The sequence below is a fragment of the Juglans regia genome, chromosome 5 (assembly GCF_001411555.2).
Source record: "Juglans regia cultivar Chandler chromosome 5, Walnut 2.0, whole genome shotgun sequence".
Taxonomy (NCBI): Eukaryota; Viridiplantae; Streptophyta; class Magnoliopsida; order Fagales; family Juglandaceae; genus Juglans; species Juglans regia.
Window position 1 is genome coordinate 16,260,329 of NC_049905.1, and position 21,536 is coordinate 16,281,864.

The 21,536-nt window shown below is 36.6% G+C and overlaps 1 protein-coding gene across 1 annotated transcript; it reads left to right on the forward strand.

Annotated features, from left to right (window-relative positions):
• Positions 1–17,144: 17,144 nt before the first annotated feature.
• Positions 17,145–18,241, forward strand: LOC108997810 (senescence-specific cysteine protease SAG39-like). Its single transcript, XM_018974184.2, has 2 exons — positions 17,145–17,577; positions 17,649–18,241. The coding sequence occupies exons 1-2, from the start codon at positions 17,145–17,147 to the stop codon at positions 18,239–18,241; spliced, it is 1,026 nt and encodes a 341-aa protein (XP_018829729.1).
• The last annotated feature ends 3,295 nt before the right edge of the window (positions 18,242–21,536 follow it).

Genomic DNA, 21,536 nt, shown 5'->3' on the forward strand with positions numbered 1-21,536 from the left:
ACAGAGAAGCAGTGGGATCATTCGGCGATGGCTCACCGTGAGGGACAAGGCGGGTCTGAGGCGATGGTGGCGTTGGTGTAGCACGACCGAGCTGTGGCCATGTCGTCGGTGGCTGGCTTGTGGCTCATGGTGGGGAAGAATACTTCCTCTGTTTCGATGCAGTAAAACAGAGTATTTTGCTAGTGGTTTTTCAACCGTTGGGCGATGGTGGTGTAGGAGTGTTGACAGTTTCTGCAAGGTGGTGGTCGTGACTTGTTGGCGGCAATTCTGGTGGCTGGTTATGTAGAATGGAGGTTGTCTTAATGTGGTTTGTAGCGGTGTGGATTTACATCTGATGAGGTGGTGGGCGGTGTCGTATGGCAAACGGACAAACGGCTCACGCAAGTCTGGGTAGTGGGCTGGTGGTTTGGGGCGTACGTGGTCTCTCGGTGGTGCAAGGTAGAGGCTAGGGTGCAACTGGCTAGTGTTTGGACATACTATGCGGTGGATTCCAGCGAGGTGGTGGTCTAGTATGGAGAGAAATTGCTACGGAGTTTCTGTTTTCGAAGGGGGGCTTGCTGTGAGTGTGAGTTTTCCTTCTCTAGCGATGTGTGTTGTGTTTATTATTATAGGGTCTCGGGGTAGTTTTATAGGTAGGGGAAGCGAGGTATCGTAGATCATAGGAGGGTGGATAGAGTTTGGAGTTGAGAGGCATACGTGCATGTGCATGTGAGTGGATAAATAAATTAGAGAGGTGCATAACATGGAGTTTATAGAGGAAATCAGTTAGAGATTTTTTTATGAATGTCAATAGTGTTTGGAGTCTAACACGAAGGAGTTTGGAGTTTTAAACAAAATAATAATTGTAACACCCTGTATTTTAGTGTTTTTTTAATTGAATGATTATTTGTTATTAATTTAAAAATTGATTCTCTTGTTTTAAATTTTTAGATTTTAGTGGGTTTATTTTTATGATTTTTATTAATTTTGTGAAAATTAAATTTGACATGTTTTCCTAATATTAATAATTGTTATGCATTTAAATTTCTCTTAATTTAAATTTGTTTGTGGGTTTTAAAATTATTGTATTGTTGGATTAAATTATTTTATTTTACTTAGTCACTGTGTTTAAATTTATTTTATTTAAAACTGTTGTGTTGAAATAATTTTCGTTAGAATTTTGTGACCCAAGTTGTGAGGATTAGATCTCATTTATTTCCCTCCATTTTTTCTTTTTCCACTTTCTTTTTCTCTTTTCTCTTTTTTCTTCTTTCTTTTTTTTTTTTCTTTTCCGGAACTGCTACCTCCCGCGCACAACGTCCTTTTCTCCCTCTCCCCGTGCGTTTTCCTTCCTCTCCCAGCCTACCGCCATGCGCCTCCGTCCGATGACACCGCCTAGCCCATGGCCTTCCTCACCCTACGGTGACCACCTCCCTCCAATCTCAGCCCCTTTCGCGTTGCCGTTCGCCCCCACGCGCAACACTATGCCATGACGTTCCTTGTGCTCGCGCGCCGCTATAGCGCTACCACCGGCCACCATTTCTTCACCACTTCATCCTCGACCTCCTAGCAACCTAATGCACCCATCCTTGGCTCCGATCTGTCACCGGTGAAGCCCATCTATCTCCATCTCCGATTTGAGCATTTTGGCCTTCAATCGCCGCCCACGCCGCCACCCACGGCCAACCACCACCACCACTAGCTTCACCGACATCTTTAAGCCCTACCCTAGCAATCTCGGGTCTTGGTTTGTCACCGTTCAAAAGTGAGTTTTTGAGACCCACAGCCACAGTGCATTTGGCACTGTTTTGTTGCTACGTTGCGTCTTCTAGCACCTCCATGATCTTTCAAAAATTATATTATAGCATTGTAAGTATTTTCTCAAAGAATTTTTGAGATTTAAATGTATTTTCGCGCTAGCACATATTTACTGTGAATTGGTTGGTTGTGCCGGACTGAGTCCGAGGAGTAAGGGGGTCAGTTGGATTGGATGATGGAGTTGTTTGTGTGATTGGTTTATGCTATGAATTTGTTGGCTGTTTTGGATTTAAATATTGGTGTTTTGAGTTTGACGTTGGTCATGGTGGATATTGGTCATTTTTAGGAAGTGATGATATATTTTTGGATTATGAAGGTTTTAAGTTTTGAGAAATTAAGATAGACTATTTTAGAAGTTTAGGCTTAAATATGAAAATCCGTGATTGATTGAAAACTTACGGAAATTGTGTGATTATTTTTATAGGTGACGATTTATAGTCGACTCGACAATTTTTTAGAAAAATTTTGAAAACCTAAGTTATCCAGATAAGCGGGGTTTATCTACTAGCTTTGCATAAAAGAAATGAAATGAAGTTGACTTTGAAAATATTCATGTTTATTTTTTAAAAGAAATCTAAAAACGACCTCAGATGTTTGTTCTGCATATGCATAAATTCTATAAGAGAAAGTATTTTCTGTCATGACTGGTGTAGACATGAGCTAGTTTTGTGCATTATGTTTCTGAACTATACAAAAAGAGCAAATATGAAAGTCTAAAAGTTTTTTCTTTGAATAAATGAAGATGTTTTGGTGTCTGTTTATTTCGAACACGTGAAACGATCTGAAGCTTTTTAGTATTTTGTTTTGATATGATGTGTCATCTGAAAAACCTTGGCATGAAGTTCTGAATCTGTATCTGAATGTGATCTGTTTCCGATGATATTTTGTTCTATTTCTGTTAAGGCCCAGCCACGGGTATAATGGTGGTTTATAACCCTACCACGGGGGTGAAATATGGTATACGGCCCAGCTACGGGTATAATGGTGGTTTATAACCCTACCACAGGGGGTGAAACATGGAATACGGCCCAGCCACGGGTATAATGGTGGTTTATAACCCTACCATGTGGGTGAAACATGGAATACGGCCCAGCCACGGGTATAATGGTGGTTTATAACCCAACCATGGGGTTTAAACATGGTATTTGTCCCGATGTGATACTATGAGATGATATGAATCTAATGTTTCAGTTTGGATATGCCAAAAGACTTTCTTTTTGGGAACAAGTTTGTTTTTCTGAAAATTTCGCTCTGATGTTTTGTAACAAGTTTTGTTTATACATTCTGAAAGAAAATATGTTGTTTTTGCATTCTGAAAGTAAATGTCTTGTTCTCTATACCGAACTTTATAAATGCTCATATTTACATGCTAGTATATGCTCTCTGCTTACTGAGTTGTTGATAACTCACCCCTTATCTCCACAATATTTTTCAGATTTTTTGATGGTTCAGCTAAGAATCAAGATTTTGAGGCTTTGGGTGAGATGATTTATGTATAGTGGCTTGAATCAAATTTTTCTTTATGATATTGGAAATTTGGAATCTATTTTAATATTGTTGAAATGTGAGTTTAAGTGTTAGGAAGTAACTCTCCGACCCATGCGGGACTGGGGCGTTACGATAATAATAATGGAGCCTTAACTCTAGGTTCAATTCAAAATAATCTATCCGATAAATCTTTTATGGGCTTTAACTCATTTATTGAACCTCTAAAATTATCCATCATTTATCCCTAATAATATAAGATCGGATTGTTACATTATCTATCCTCCAATCTTGTTGAAGTTATTCATAATACCTATATTTTCTTTTCTCGGCCAAAACCATTCAATTTTTCTTGTCTTGTAACATATTTAACAATGACAACCTAATACTATTACCATCTCATTAATTTCTCATATGTACCACTTGTATTATTAAAAGTAGTTGTCCAATACTAATAAATGAATATGAAACCAAAAACTTAAAATTAATTAGAATCCAACAAAATTAAACAACCGAACCAACATCATCAATCCACCCAATATTTTGTCAACCCAACCACTAGATTTCAAATTACAATTGAGAGCTGATTCTCTATTCTTTTACAATTTATAAACTAAACAAGTGATTTGAAAGAAAATGCTAAAGATGATAGGGCTCACCATCAAGTAGGAAGTGTAAGCCAACAAAATTGAACCATAACAAGAAGAGGTAGCATATCGTTGCTTGAGATTTATTGGCATCAAAACCATCTCATCTCATTTAAATTATTATTATTCTCCTCCTCCTCCTGCTCCTCTGTCTCTCTCTGTGGGAAGATTATCTTCTGCGAGGCAATGCCCTATCTGCTAGTTACTACACCATTGATTAGGAGGAATGAACCGACAAGATAGAGTTGAGAGAGGAAGCTTGGAAAAGGGGGTTGGGGCATTTGGTTTGGAGAATCTAATATTTTCTTGGACACTTACATTCTAAAGATGTGATATTTGATAATTAGATATACAAGAGCATAACGGAATCTTAAAAGATTCTTGGAAATACAAAACTCTCTTTCATATTTGGTTTAGAGAAAGTCTTCGTATAGTCCTCTTTAGGGGCCTGCATGTGAACGAAATGGATCTTTTTGTAATCTTTCCTACAATTTTGGTTATATGACATAAATGCCCTTGAGTCCATTATCCCTTTCTCTAGCGATTCTCTTCAGTTCATCGATCTCCTTCTCTTCAACAGAACTCTCTCCAGTGTCTCTTGTCCAGCACCATCAGCCAATCTTCAATCTCTGTCCAACACCATCGTCGGCCACCTCCACCACCACCGGCCTCCTCCACCACCGGCTTCCTCTTGTATCACTCTACAAGCAACAAGTTTCGTATTTCTTCTCAACTCTATTCGATTTGAGCTCTGTCTGCTAGAGTCGATGTGATCTTTTCCACAGCCACTGTCGGTCGCCAACCACGTAAAACCTTTAAACCTTCATTCTTTTGTTAATTTGTTTTTCATTTCTTTTATTTGGCAGATATATATATATATATATATAGGATATAATGAACATTCTTTGGTAAATTTATATGGGCATTGTGATTTTATACAGACACAAAAGTGGTTGGGTGAAGTGAATCCAAGTGGGGTGAACCTTCATTTTTTTTGTTTATCTTTTTTACATTTCTTTTGGTTCAATAGATTTATATATATATATATATATATATATAGGATATAATGAATATTATTCGTTAAATTTATATGGATATTGTGATTTCATACAGACACAAAAGTGGTTTGGTGAAGCTTGAATCCAATTGTGGTGAACCTTCGCTTTTCTGTTTTTTTTTTTTTTTTTTTTTTTTTGCATTTTGCTTGGTTCGGCATATTTATATATATAGGATAAGGCACGGTAAATGTATATGGTTATTGGTGTATAATACAGACACAAAAGGGGTAGGGTGAAGTGTGAATCCAAGTGTTTTATTCCCATGACATGATCTACAATCTAATTTCAATACTTACGCATATGAAATTAGATAGATATTTTGTAAATTTTGTTTTCAATACCTACTTGTCTCTTTAGTCCAACATTCTTTCTATGGCCATCAAATCTCACAATAATTTTTCTCCTCTTTATTATTACAAAGAGGCAGCTAAACATTAATGACACGGCAGGCATAGGTATGGCTAAAAGTTTCATTGCTAAAAGTGGAGGCCCACATCCCGCTGCCCAGTCCTCGCATGGTGGGGCGCGCAACCTCGTCCCCCCATGAGGGAGAGGGGCCCCCGCCTTGCAAGGAGGAATCCTTGTGGGGGGGCATGGGCAGGCTAGCCATAGCGGCTCCACCCCACCTCCCGCCCCCTATACATTAAAATATTTTATATAAATATAAATAAATATATATTTATACATATTTATAAACATATATTAGTAGTTTTACTATATATAAATATAATAATATGTATTAAGTATAGTTTTTACTTAATATTTTGTGTAAGATGTAGTGTAGTATGTGTGACGTTTATATAGGAGGCTAAGACAATACAAGTGTCTCGCTTAAGCAATGTGAGACTCTTGATTTGCTGGCAAGATAGAATAATTTTTTAGCCTAATAGGCCATAGACACTATTGGAGTGGGCGGGGGGCAGGGTGGATGAGGCTTCCACTCTCTCCCCCCGGCACAAGGGCGGGGGACCTTGCTCTTGCATCCTAGGGGTGGGGTGTGGGGTTGAAAATGCCACCTCCTACATGGGCGGGGGCGAGGAGAGGGGAAGGGTCGACCCCGCCACCGGCCATGCAGGTATCACCCCTAGTATGTTAAAACAACGTCCATTTTGGGTCTCTCGAGTGGCCTATTGAGAAGCTTCTCTATTTAAAAAAAAAAAGAAATTAAAATTTTTTAAATATCTTATATTTGAGAAATGATACTTGCATTGTGCGAGTCATGCACACTTTTTTTTATTTTTTTTAAAAAATGGATAAATTTGGGATCCACATAATTTATTTCTTAATGATGAACCTCGCTTCTTTTTAAGAGTAATGCGCGAGACTTGCACATTCTAAGATTGTATCTATCTAGCATTACTCTTTATATTTACCTTCAGGCCAGGATTATCCTTAAAGTATCTAGCACTACTCTTTTATATTTACTCTTTATACACACTTAAATAAGATTTCACACATTAATATCTTAAATTCAAAATTAAAGATTAAACAATGGCTATCGAACCACCCCATTTAAGGTGGCATGCCGCCATCTTAGGACCTACTGCCGAAATGGCTACAGACCAACCCAACTCTAGGATGTCAGAGATCCATCCTGGTTGGGGTGGCGCCAACCTACATTTTCCTTTTGGTGGCTTCACTCATCTATTAGTATTCAATGACTTAACACTATTCTATCATATACAATTATTTGAGATTTTGTACTATTCATTATCAAACAAGAGATTACATTCTAACTAGTCAATCTTGTTGTCCATATGATTAAGTGAAGAGGAAATGAATTGAAAACAATAAACAAACTTCACAAATATAAATCAAATAAGTAATATGATAAAAATATGAACACAAAATACTAACACCAATAAATGTAATGAGTATGGGTAAGAGAGATATAAACTCAATATTTTATGGAGATTGAGTTCTATTACCTACATCTAAGCCTCAAAACATTTAGTTCTATTACCTACGTCTCAGCCTCAAGCTACCCTTCAAGCTACCTCTCAACCTCAAAACATTTGGGTGGTGGCAACGTAAAGCTTATTCTTTAGTAACGTAATGTCTTTAATATGATATTATTTCACTAGAGATATTGAATTCACGTAATAAGTACTTTCTTGGATGATTCAATGGGTGATCAACATCTTAGACTTCAATATAATCTAGTAGAGTTAAGTAATACTAGATACAAGTCTCAAATGTAAAAGTTTCGCAATAGCCTTTTATTTAAAAAAAAAAAAAAACCACATTGGAAAAGTGTGAAAAATGTGATTTGTCTATTATCAATTACTCTAATTCACATATTGATGCTATGATAAAATGTGATTCTGGAAGAAATAGCTACTGGTTTTTAACAAGAATATATGGCAGTCCAGATTGTAATTTTTGTCACATAACATGGGATTTGATTAGATCCCTAAGCAGTAATAATGGGGATCCGTGGTTGATACTAGGGGATTTTAATGAGGTTTTATACCATCATGAGAAGAGGGGTGGGCGACCTTGCCCCGAGAGGCAAATTACAGCTTTTCAGGAGGTGGTGGAAGAGTGTGGGTTGAGGGATTTGGGGTTTAATGGGTATCCTTTTACATGGTGTAATCGCCGAGAAGGGGTTCAGTGTATTAGTGAGAGGCTAGATAGGGGCCTTGAAAATTCTGATTGGTGGCACCAATTCCCTAATGCTACTATTACTCACGGATTGGTGGCATATTTAGATCATGTCTGTATATGGGTTGATGTGGAAGGGGTCAGGGAGTGTTACAAAAGGAGGAGAATGTTTAAGTTTGAGGCTGTGGGTTGGTGAGCCAGCATGTGAGGAAATTATCAAAAATACAGGGGGAAGATGTGCAGGTCAAACAAAAATGGATGAGGTGATGAAGCTTATAAAGTTGTGTGGTAATCAGCTGGCTGTATGGAATAGACATTCATTTGGTCATGTGCAAAAAATCCTTTATCAAGCAAAATAGAACCTGTTAAGGCTTCAAGAAAATGACCATTTGGGGAACAATAGAGTGGAATCTGAGATAGCACGGGCTAAGGTACAGAAATGGCTTGAAAGGGATGAGGTTATGTGGAGACAAAGATCAAAGGCTTTGTGGCTCAAAGAAGGCAACCAAAACTCCAAGTACTTTCACATGAAGGCTTCACAAAGGCGAAGGGAGAATAAGATAGGAAAAATCCAAGATGAAAATTGGGTGTGGCATGAGTTAGAAGGAAGGGATATGCTTGTCATTGACTATTTTAGAAATATGTTCACAACTTCAAGTCTGATGGGCTCATTGAATTTTCTGGAGTCTCTAGTTGGTAGGGTGGATAACAGTATGAATGAGGAGCTGAGCAAGGTTTATTCTGCAAAAGAGGTGAAGGTAGTTCTACAACAAATGAACCCCACAAAAGCCCCGAGCCCAGATGGTATGTCCCCAGTGCTTTTCCAAAATTACTAGAATACGGTGGGTGGGCCTGTGATTTCAGCAGTCTTGGATGCATTAAATACAGGTTCTTTTCCAGCCTCCTTAAATCACACATACATCACTCTTATCACAAAAAAGAAGTCCCCTTCAAAAGTTTGTGATTATAGACATATTAGTCTATGTAATATGGTCTATAAATTGATTACAAAGGTGGTATCAAACATATTGAAGTCTGTTATGTCCAGTGTTATTGGGGAGATTCAAAGTGCATTTGTTCTCAGTCATTTAATAACTGATAATGGTTTGATAGCTTATGAGCTAGTCCATTATCTAAAACAAAAAAAGTGAGGGAAAAAGAGATTTATGTCGTTGAAGCTAGATGTGAGTAAGGTTTATGATAGAGTGGAGTGGAGTTTTATAAAATCAGTGATGGAGGTTATGGGTTTTAATCAGAATTTTATTAACATGATTATGGTTTGTATCAAATCAGTTTCTTTTTCTGTGTTGATAAATGGTGATCCAAAAGGGCCTATAGTTCCAAGTAGAGGATTGAGACAAGGGGACCCTTTGTCCCCTTATACGTTTCTTATCTACACTAAAGGCTTGACTACGCTTCTAAAAGAAGCAGGGCTAAGAGGGGAGATTTATGGGCTAAAGATTTGTAGGGTTGTTCCAAATATCAATCATATGTTGTTTGCCGATGATAGTATCATTTTCTGCAAAGCTGAGGTAGGGGAGAACAGAAGGGTGCAAGAAGTTCTAGAGAGATATGAAGCAGTGTCTAGTCAAAAAATATATAAGGAAAAAACAGCCATGGTATTTAGTGGAAATGTAAGTAGGGAGGCTAGAGAAGAGATAAGATTGCTATGGGGGAATAATGAAATACAATAGTAGAAAAAGTATCTAGGCCTCCCACCCATTGTGGGTAGGTCAAGAAATCAAGCTTTTCATTTCATAAAACAAAAAGTTTGGCAAAAGCTCCAATGTTGGAAAGAGAAAATGCTATCACAGCGATGGAAGGAAGTGCTACTAAAAGCAGTTGCACTTTCTATTCCAACTTATTTGATGAGCTGTTTTCTATTGCCATCAAGTCTTTATTCTGAGTTAGAAAGTCTTATGTCAAAGTTTTGGTGGGGACAAAGGGGAGACGAGAGGAAAATTCATTGGTTTAGCTGGTAAAAAATGTGTCAGATGAAGTCATGTGGAGGGATGGGGTTTAAAGATCTTAGGGTCTTTAATTTGCCTCTATTGGCTAAACAAGAATGGAGGTTGATGAATGAGGAAAATTCTCTGATTTTCAGATTGTTAAAAGCTAGATATTTTCCACATTCTAGTTTTTAGCAAGTTGGCTTGGGAAATATTCCATCTTACACTTGAAGAGGTATATGTGAAGCAAAAAAATGGATGTCTGCAGGTTGTAGATGGAGAATTGGAGATGGAAGAGCAATAAGAATTTGGAGTGATCAGTGGATACCAGGGCACACTGAGCTTGTTTCAGAAGGGGTGTCTAGACCAGAGAATACACAAGAAGAGGTGGTGGCTACACTTATTGATAACGAAACAAGAAAGTGGAATGTAAATAAGCTTAGAGCTCTCTTCAATCCAAGTGTGGCGGCTGACATTCTTAAAGTTGTGATTTCTCCAGGAGTTACAATGGATAGCAGAGTCTGGGCACATGAGAGAAGTTGATCCTTTAGTGTAAGGAGTTGTTACAGATTTATAAAGGCAAGAATGGGTTCTGGTATTGCAGAATCATCTACAGCTGGGACACATCAAGTTCTTTGGAAACAACTATGGAAGATGAAGGTATGAAGTAAGATAAAAATCTTTGCTTGGCTTGCGTGTAAAGAGGGGCTTCCTACAATAGAGAATTTGTTAAGACGACGTGTTTTAATTGAAAGGAAGTGCTATTTCTGTGGGTTTGAGGTAGAGGATACTCATCCTGCTTTGATAAGCTGTGTTTGTCTTCAGGGTGTTTGGAAAGAACTGCTGCCAAATTTGTGACAGATGTTAGAATGAATTTTCATGAGGTTGCTTTGAAGTTTTGTGAGGGTGTATTAAAGGAGAAGTTGCCACTGTTTTTTTGTTTGACAAGGAGTTTTTGGTATAGAAGAAACAAGATGGTACATGACCAGTTGCTGTTGAATCCAAAGATAGTTGTAGAAAATGTTGTTGCGTTGAATAGAAATTTTAAAGAGGTTAGATTAAAATCAAATGTTCAGATGAAGAACCCCTATCGGTGGAAGCCCCCTCCAGTAGGTGTGCTAAAGCTGAATGTTGATGGTGCCATTTTCGAAGATCAAAATAAATGTGGTTTGGGTGCAATTTTGAGGGATGATCAAGACAATGTGTTGATGGCAGCTAGCAAGGCTGATAATGAGGTGGAGGAAGCTGAAGCAATTGAGTTAACTGCTATATTTAAATAGTCTTAGAGTTTGAAAATCTCATATTTATAAGCGTTGTTCTTATTACGTGCTTTCTAAATGAAATAAACTCAACCCACTTCACCTATGCATGGGCTCTACATACATAAGGTTCAAACAAAACAAATATTTCTTTGAGTTCAATAAACAAAAGAAAATAAATAAGATTTAGATCCCATATAGTTATCTTTGAGTTCAATAAGGTTCAATCATATGTTGTTTGCAAAGCTGAGGTAAGGGAGAATAGAAGGGAGCAAGAAGTTCTAGAGAGATATGAAGCAGTGTATGGTCAAAAAATAAATATGGAAAAAAGAGCCATGGTTTTTAGTGGAAATGTAAGTAGAGAGGCTAGAGAAGCAATAAGATTGGTATGGGGGAATAGTGAAATACAACAGTACGAAAAGTATCTAGGCCTCCCACCTATTGTGGGTAGGTCAAGAAATCGAGCTTTTCATTCCATAAAATAGAAAGTTTGGCAAAAGCTCCAATATTATAAAGCGAAACTGCTATCACAATTGGGGAAGGAAGTGCTACTAAAAGCAGTGGCACTTTCTATTCCAACTTATTCGATGAGCTGTTTTCTATTGCCATCAAGTCTTTATTTTGAGTTAGAGAGTCTTATGTCAAAGTTTTGGTGGGGACAAAGGGGAAAGGAGAGGAAAATTCATTGGTTTAGCTGGTCAAAAATGTGTCAGATGAAGTCATGTGGAGGGATGGGGTTTAAAGATCTTGGGGTCTTTAATTTGGTTCTATTGGCTAAACAAGGATAGAGGCTAATGAATAAGGAAAATTCTCTAATTTTCATATTGTTAAAAGCTAGATATTTCCACATTCTAGTTTTCAGCAAGCTGGCTAGGGAAATATTCTATCTTACACTTGGAGAGGTATATGTGAAGCAAAAAAATGGATGTTTGCAGGTTGTAGATGAAGAATTGGAGATGGAAGAGTGGTAAGAATTTGGAGTGATCAGTGGATACCAGGGCACACTAAGATTTTTTCAGAAGGGGTGTCTAGACCAGAGAATACACAAGAAGAGGTGGTGGCTACACTTATTGATAACAATACAAGAAAGTGGAATGTAAGTAAGCTTATAGCTCTCTTCAATCCAAGTGTGGTGACTAACATTCTTAAAGTTGTGATTTCTCCAGGAGTTACAATGGATAGCAGAGTCTGGGCACATGAGAGAAGTGGATCCTTTAGTGTAAGGAGTTGTTACAGATTTATAAAGGCAAGAATGGGTTCTGGTATTCCAGAATCATCTACGGCTGGGACACATTAGGTTTGATGTAAATAACTATGGAAGATGAAGTTACCAAGTAAGATAAAGATCTTTGCTTGGCATGCGTGTAAAGAGGGGCTTCCTAAAACAGAGAATTTGTTAAGATGACATGTTTTAATTGAAAGGAAGTGCTATTTCTACGGGTTTGAGGTGGAGGATACTCATCATGCTTTGATAAGCTGTGTTTGTCTTCAGGGTGTTTGGAAAGAACTGCTGCCAAATTTGTGACAGATGTTAGAATGAATTTTCATGACGTTGCTTTGAAGATTTGTGGGGGTGTATTAAAAGAGAAGTTGCAACTGTTTTTTTGTTTGACATGGAGTTTTTGGTATAGAAGAAACAAGATGGTACATGACCAATTGCTGTTGAATCCAAAGATAGTTGCAGAAAATGTTGTTGCGTTGACAGAAATTTTAAAGAGGTTAGATTAAAATCAAATGTTCAGATGAAGAACCACTATCGGTGGAAGCCCCCTGTAATACCTGGACCCAAAGTTGGTATAGTTGGACTATGGATTTTATTTATTTATTTATTTGAGCTTGATATTTTAGGTTTTTATATTACGGACTTGAGTAGTGATTTTTTATTTATTTGGAGATCTTGTTCGTTTATTTTTTGGTTTTCTTCTCTTTCCGTCTATATTTTTTTCACACGGCTTATTTCTGTTGCCCACAGCATGCATGCACACACACGGCTTACCCTTCCATCCGCACACACGTCTCTTTTATCTCTAGGGTTTTCGCATTATATTTATAGACACTTGTTATTCCATGCTAGTAAAACTACTGCACAAACACAAGTCGCCGCACCCCTTTGAATCGTAAGCTAGCCCTCCATCGTCCATACTGCTGCCACCAACAACCTCCGTGCCCTACTCAAACGAAACTGACGCAACTCGTGCACTGCATCTCCACGGATCGTGGCTCTTCCGCTGTACACCACAGTCACCATCTTTAACCTGTCTTTCCCTCAGACTCCATGCATGAAGCCGCCAAGGTCATTACAGTGAACCCGTACCCCACACGGTCTCATTGTCCCCTGTTTTAGCCACCCAAAAACAGAGTAAGAAAATCGCCTTGCTCCCTCAGTTGTTCAGCCTCGTTAGACGACGGGGAACCACCCAGCCAACCTCAAATCAGTGGCTAAATAATCTTCGTCAGCCCTGTTCAGCCGTACGTTCATCATCAGCACACCACCCAGCTGCCAGCATATCCACCGAAGCCACTCAGCTCCGATCGGATCCCTGGTGTAGCCTCCTTCCTCAGTGAGCCTCGTCGCTGCCTCTTTCTTTTCACACTTGAAAACTGTTTCCGGTTTTAGTGAGCTTCCGTCGCATGTATTTGTGGTTCCAGTGACTTGTTGCCCTGCATTTTGAGGTGTTTTGCTCTTACGTAAGGTTAGGGGAGATTAGATTTAGGGTATTACCAAATCACTAGGTGGTTTGTATTTTTATATTTTTTTCTGTTGGGTTGTCTTTTACGAAGGGTTTTTTTTTTTTATTATTAAAGATATTTCTTATATTATGTTAGTCAAAAATGTTTCTTAAAGTGCTTTAAATTTGTTATTTCTTTCAAAAGAATAATCGATAATATTGTATTTTTACTATGACTTAGTTTATTATATGGTTGCTGTATAATTTAAAGTATTTTGGTATAATTATATTATCTAGTATTAGATTTTATAATTACACTTCAATAGTAAATAAGTTAGACTTTTAAATGCTTTTAGTCGAAGTTATTAAATGGACATTGCCAATTTTAGAAAGGGATGATATATTTTGGGCTTTTGAGGGTTTTAGGTTTTCAGGAATTAAAATAGGTTATTTTATAAGCCTAGGCTTAAATACCGAAATACGTGATTGATTGGAAATTTACGGGAATTACTTGATTATTTGATAGGTGATGATTGTTAATTGTTCGACATTTTAAGGAAAATTCTGAAAAGCTAAGAAGTTCAGGTAAGCAAAGTTCCTATGCTAGACTCTGCATTAAAATAAAATGAGCTGAGGTTATTTTTGGAAAATATACATATCTGATTATGAAAAGAAATTTGAACTACCCCAGTTATTTGTTCTGCATTACTCATGAGATTCTGTTTAAGAAGAAAGTATTTTCTGTCTTGACTGGTGTAGACATGAGCTTATTTTTGACATTCTGTTTCTGAACTTCGAAGACAAAGAGCGAATATGAAATTTGTGCATAAATTATGTTGTGATATGATTTTGTTCTGTTCTGAAGATTTTGTTCAGTACCCTGTTTGGATAAGACATGATTTCTAAAAACCTTTGGCATGACTCTCTGATTCTGAATTTGATTTTGTTCCCGCTCTGTTCAGTTACGACCCTGCCACGGGTGATAATAGTGGCATACGGCCCAACCACGGGTTACAATAGTGGATACGGCCCAACCACAGGTTATAATAGTGGATACGGCCCAACCAAGGGTAATAATAGTGGATACGGCCCTGCCACGGGTTATAGTAGTTGTCTCTGTTTTGAGTGCACACCTTGGTGACAGAGTGTTTTATGTTCTGCTTGGCTATTTGCAGATGCACAATCCTACCACGGGGGTTATACATGGCCTCTGTTCTGATGAAGATGATGATCATTTATGCCATGCCAAAGAATATTTTGAATGAAATTATTTCTAAATTTTCGTTATGATATTTTGATAACATATTTTGCTTCCGCACTCTGAAAATAAAAATGTTTTGTTCTGCATTCTGATTTCTATAAATGCTTATGTTTATACACTGATATATGTTCTCTACTTATTGAGTTGTTGATAACTCACCCTTTATCTCCATATATTTTTTAGATAATTTTGATGGTTCAGTTAGAGAACAAGAGTAGAAAGTTTAGCAAGGTGTGATGATCGTAGTGAAATAAGTGTCTGAGGGTACAAATGCTTATTTGAGAGTCGTAGTTAGTAAATTGATTTATTTTTCGGGTATTTGATTTGATGAGTTGAGGATGTTCTCGAGTTTTTGGAGAATTTCTAATTTATGTTATTGGGGATTTCTTTATTGTCTCCATGGAGAAACTTAAATTTTTGGTTTGATTAAGTGGATTAATATTTTATGGAATTTTCTGGATTTTATAGTTGTGTTATTTAAGTTAATTTTAAGTATTAAGAGCTAACTCTCCGGACCTCCGAGAACGGGGCGTTACACCCTCTCCAGTAGGTGTGCTAAAGCTGAATGTCGATAGTGCCATTTTCAAAGATCAATATAAATCTGGTTTGGCTACAGTTTTGAGGGATGATCAAGGCAATGTCTTAATGGCAGCTAGCAAGGCTGAGAATGAGGTGGAGGAAGCCGAAGCAATTGAGTTAACTACTATATTTAGAGGCCTTCAGTTGTGCGTGAGTATGGGAATCTCAAAGCTTTTAGTGGAATCTGATTGCTTGTTGGTGGTGGAGGCTTTAAAGCAAAACAACATGGAGTGATCACTACTTGGGCTATTATACAGAGAAATAAAAGCTCTTTCATTCTGGTTTGTTGCATGTCATTTTGTGTATGTGCACAGGGAGGGTAATATGGCTGCACATAGGTTAGTTAGAAATGCAAAAAATGTGGAAAGCATTGAAATGCGGTGGGATAGTATTCCTGATTTTCTTTCTGAAGCCCTATGGCTTGACAAAAGTCTGTAATCTCTTTTAATGAAGTTTTCTTTTTAAATAAATAAATAAAAATAAAAAATAAAAATAAAAAAAAGAAGAAGAAGAAGAAGAAGAAGATAGATTTACATCTTAATTTAAATAGTCTTAGAGTTTGAAAATCTCATATTTATAAACGTTGTTCTTATTACGTGCTTTCTAAATGAAATAAACTCAACCCACTTCACCTATGCATGGGCTCTACATACCTGTTTACTTTTATTCATAAGGTTCAAACAAAACAAATATTTCTTTGAGTTCAATAAACAAAAGAAAATAAATAAGATTTAGATCCCATATAGTTATCTGTCCTAAATATTTTCTATAATGAAGAGGAAAATCAACAATGCATCCCCATATATAGCTTTAACGGGAGACAATTAAACCATCTTTTGTCCCCAAAATTAAATAATACATCCAAAAATATACTGAAAAAAATACGTTTAGATGTTTAGATGAATATTTGAGTTGACTTCTGAATAATAATATTTTGTGGGTCTCATTGAGATGAGTTTAACTTTTTAGGTTTAGATGTATGAAGTGGGTTGAGATGAGTTTAACAGTTTTATGAGAAGTTGAAAAAATAGTAGGTCACATCAATGATTAGTTTCAGATGAGTAGAATTTGGTTCAACAACCAAACATAGTAGTTTCATTTGAAGTTTTAAGAAAGTTTACTTGTCTTACTTTCAAAACCATCACATTATTTTAGTTTAAGGATGTCTTGATCTTTTGTCAATTAACCTTGTAAAATAAATTTGGGTGTTTGAAGCCAATATGTTAGGAATAAGCTACCAAATTTTGAATATCGACCAGTTATTATTGAAGTTATACAGTTTAGATGGAATATTAGTTTTGAGGCTTCAATATGCTCATGGTAAGGTGGAAGTTCAAAGCTTTTAGAATGATGTTGACAAGATACGACAATAGATAAATCAGCTCCAAGTGTTTTAGTGTATTAAATAATTGTCATATATACATCGTTTATCCAACGTCGTTGTGTCTATTTGTGTTCCAACTTTTCTTTCATATACAAATGAAACGTTGCGGTGAGACCATTTTGGATTTGATTTGACAGGGGAAAGCCCCAAGCACATGATATCCCTTAATTTATGATTTGACCCAGATAAATATAGATCAATATAATCATAAAGAGACGAGTGTACGTGTAACAAGAAACTCCAAAATGGCAAATGAAAATAAACAAATTAGATAGTTTTATAGATCTAAATCAAGAAATTCTCTCGAGCACGATGATGAGCAAGTCCTCCTCTAGTGTTACGATAGATTAGTATGCAATTCAAGGAGGATTATTATCTCTATATAAACCTCTTGAGTAGGTATGCCGATAACTCATTCAATTCATCAAATCCCAGCTGCAACAATACAAATCATGGGGCTCACTAACCAGTGGCAAATCATTTGTTTGGCTTTGATCCTCACTCTGGGAGCTTTGGCTTCTCAAGCTGCCGCTCGCACCCTCCAGGATATAGCAATGCATGAGAAGCATGAGCAGTGGATGGCTCGTTATGGGCGTATATATGAGGACACTTACGAGAAAGAGAAGCGTTTCAAAATATTCAAAGAAAATGCGGCATACATAGAATCATTTAACGGTGCAGCAAACAAGCCATACAAGTTAGGAATCAACCAATTTGCAGATCTTACAAATGAAGAGTTCGTAGCCACGCGAAATAGATTCATGGGGCATGAATGCTCGACACAAGCTTCTTCTTTCAAATATGAAAATGTAACTGTGTTGCCTTCTGTAATGGACTGGAGAAAGAAAGGAGCAGTAACACCCATCAAAGACCAAGGCCAATGTGGTAAGTGCCTAATTTTGAAATGATCTATACTCATTGTAAGATTGTTAACTCTTTCTTGTGATGAAATGTAGGATGTTGCTGGGCATTTTCAGCAGTGGCAGCCATGGAAGGAATTACCAAGCTATCAACTGGTAAATTAATCTCTTTGTCTGAGCAAGAGTTGGTAGACTGTGACATTAAAGGAATTGACCAAGGGTGTGGTGGCGGTTTGATGGATAATGCATTCCAATTCATCGAACATAATCAAGGCCTAACTACAGAAGCCAACTATCCTTTCAAGGGTGTTGATGGAACCTGCAACACAAAGGAAGAATCCAACCATGCAGCCAAGATAAATGGCTATGAAGATGTGCCAGCAAATAGCGAAAAAGCACTTCTTAAAGCTGTAGCTAATCAACCAGTTTCTGTTGCCATAGATGCTGAAGGTTCTGATTTCCAATTCTATTCAAGTGGTATTTTTACAGGAGAGTGTGGCACTAGCCTAGACCATGGTGTTACCGCTGTTGGTTACGGGATCACCAATGACGGGACCAAGTATTGGCTAGTGAAGAACTCATGGGGTACAGAATGGGGTGAACAAGGGTACATAAGGATGCAAAGAGATATTGATGCAAAGGAAGGCCTATGTGGTATAGCAATGCAAGCCTCTTATCCAACCGCATAAGTTTAGAAACCAATCACATACAAATACAATGCGCTGCTCATTTTAAATCCTCTCAATTTCTACTGTTCAGAGTCTATATATGTATGTATTCTCTGGTTTGCTTATAGTTACATATCTATAAAATTTGCCATACTATATTATTGTGGACAACATCTTTTGTTACTTTTATGAAAAATCACATCCACTCAATTTCAGAATGCATCCAATTGCTTACCTTTTTAGGGGGCAGTATCTCTATATTTTATTGTTCTACCCTTATTCGTGGTGGAGGAATACCATATCACAAAAAAAATAAAAAAAACCAAGGCTTGGAAAAACCAAACCTTATTAATAGTTTAACTTCCTCTTATGACTCGATTCATCAGTAAGAATTTAATTCCAACTTCCTCTTCCCTCTCATAACTGATCATGGATAAGAATTTAAGTCCCTTTCACAACTGGATCATGGGTAAGAGTTTAAGGCTTGATTTGTTTTTGCAGATGAGATGAGTTGATATTAAAGTTGAAAATTGAATTAAATATTATTAGAATATATTTTTTTTTAATATTACTTTTGTTTTAGGATTTGAAAAAACTTAATTGTTTATTTTGTTTTGTGTGAAAAATTGATAAAATTATAATGATTAGATGAAATAAGATTAGATGAGTTGAGAAGTATTGTGAAAACAAATGAGGCCTCTCTCTCAAGTTTATTAGTTCATATTATAGATAGTTCATTGGCCAAAGTATGAAAATACCATTTTTTTCATACATTTTTTCTTCTTGGCTAAAATCATATTTAACAATAAACCTAATATTATTATCTTCTCATTAATTTCTCATATGTACCAATTGTAGTATTAAAAGTAGTTGTCAACCCAACTACTAGATTTCAAATTACAACTGAGAGCTGATTCTCTATTCTTTTACAATTTATAAACTAAACAAATGATTTGAAAGAAAATGCTAAAGATGATAGGGCTCACCATCAAGTAGGGAGTGTAAGCCAACAAAATTGAACTATAACAAGAAGAGGTAGCATATCACTGTTTGAGATTTATTGGCATCAAAACCGTCTCATTTCATTTAAATTCTTGTACTTTTATCTCTCTATTTCTTTCTCTCTATTTTTGGCATCAAAACTTTCTCAATTCATTTAAATTCTTCTTCTTCTACTCTATCTCTCTCTCTCTCTCTCACCCCGAGAAGATTATCTTCTGCGGTGGAATGCTCCATCTGCTAGTTACTACACCATTGACTAGGAGGAATGACCCAACAAGATAGAGTCGAAAGAGGAAGCTTGGAAAAGGGGGGTTTGGGGCATTTGGTTTGGAGAATATAATATTGTTTTGGACACTCACATTCCAAGGATGTGATATTCGATAATCAAATATCCAAGAGCATAACGGGATCTTAAAAGATTCTAGGAAATACAGCACTCTCTCTCATATTTGGTTTAGAGTACGTCTACGCATCGTCCGTATTAGGGGCCTGCATGTGCACGAAATAGATTTTTTTGTAATTTCCCCTATAATTTTGGTTAAATGACATAAATGCTCCTAAGTCCATTTTCCCTCTCTTCAGCAATTCTCTTCAGTTCATCTCTCTCATTCTCTTTGACAGAACTCTCTCCAGTATCTCTTTTGTCTAACACCGTCGGCCAATCTTTGATCTCTATCCTCCACCATTGGCTTCTTCGTGTATCACTCTGCAAGCAACAAGTTTCATATTTTTTCACGAAACTTGCACACACTATGACTGTATTTAGTATTATTCACATAACTATATGGTTACAGTCCTAGGGTATACAAGACTCGCACACTCCCTTTGAAAATAGTGGGTAAATCTAGGACCCACATGGTAGACCCTGCTTATTTTCAAAGGAAATGCATAGATTTTGCATACCATAGGACTGTATCTTGAATATTACTCAAACTATATAATTGTGTTTTTTCTTTTGTTCTTTGAAATGTCAAGTTTTATATATTTGAAATCTTTATTTTTATTTCCAATCGAATAAAACATATTTATTTACCTTTTGTTAATTAAATACTTCATTCTTTTATATAAATATTTTGTGATTGGTCACAATAAAATAAAAAGTAGCATTAAAAAAGGAACACTCACAAAATTTAACATAATGAAGCTAGGGTGCAAAGCTTTTGGTTAGGACTGAAAAAACCGATTAGATTGAATTGTTCGGTTCAAACTGGACCGAAAACTGGTGTGGTTGGTTTCGGTACACAATTTATGGGACCAAAGGGGTTCGGTATGGTCCTGGGAACTGAAACCAACCGATTGAAATATATATTTTTAAAATATTTTTTAGTAATATAATATATTATTTTTATAAAGTAATTATATAAGTTAATTATATAATTTTCATCTAATCTATTTTTATTGACCATATAAAATGTTAAATAATATATGCTATCAATTAATAATATATCATAAATCATATGATAATTTATATCATTATATGTAAATAGTAAGTACATCATACATTCATATATTGTAATACCCAGTTCCTTCTTCTTACGTACGCTTCTCTCTTTCTAACGTATGTTTCGTCTTGATGACATAAGCAAACCCTAAAGGCAGAGATTATGTGATCATCTGCCTTTCTCACTACCGACTGCGAGTCACGTTATGCGTGTCGAACCATGATAGCGTGTCTCGAAAGATATCGTGTGACTTCTAGGGCACGTCCAGTGTTTTAAATATGCTGGAAATATTTATAAGGAGTATTTCCATCATTGTTGAATTAAGATTTGATCTTAAATACGACAATCATAATATTATTGAAGAGCTCCAAAAATATTATAATTGCCGGAAATCATTTTAATATTATTATTATAATGATTTCAATTATTTAAGATATCATGATATTTAAATTATGTTGAGAACTTTTATTAATTAAATGGTTTAACCCTTTTAAATATGTTAAGTGAGACTTCATCATTTTATTAATGATGAAGAATACTATTTTATAAACTAAAGTTAGTTTAAAATAATATCTACCCTAATTCCTCTAAGTGCTTTTAATTAAGTTAATGTTTTACGCATCTTCAAATCAGTGTTTTAATTATTCGTCGTTAGATCGTCGTGTAGACCCCCAGACGAAAGGACTGGGTTAAATACCCAGACCCCTCTCTTTTCCCTCTCATTTCCCCGTAACCCTCTCTCTCCTCCCTCTCTCCTTCGGCGTACGCTGTACGCAGATCACCTCACGCCGAACGGCTTAAGGCCTCAGCCCGGCGCCGCCGTGCGTCGCCAGGCCACACCGCCGACACCATCGGCTGCTCCTCACGCCGGC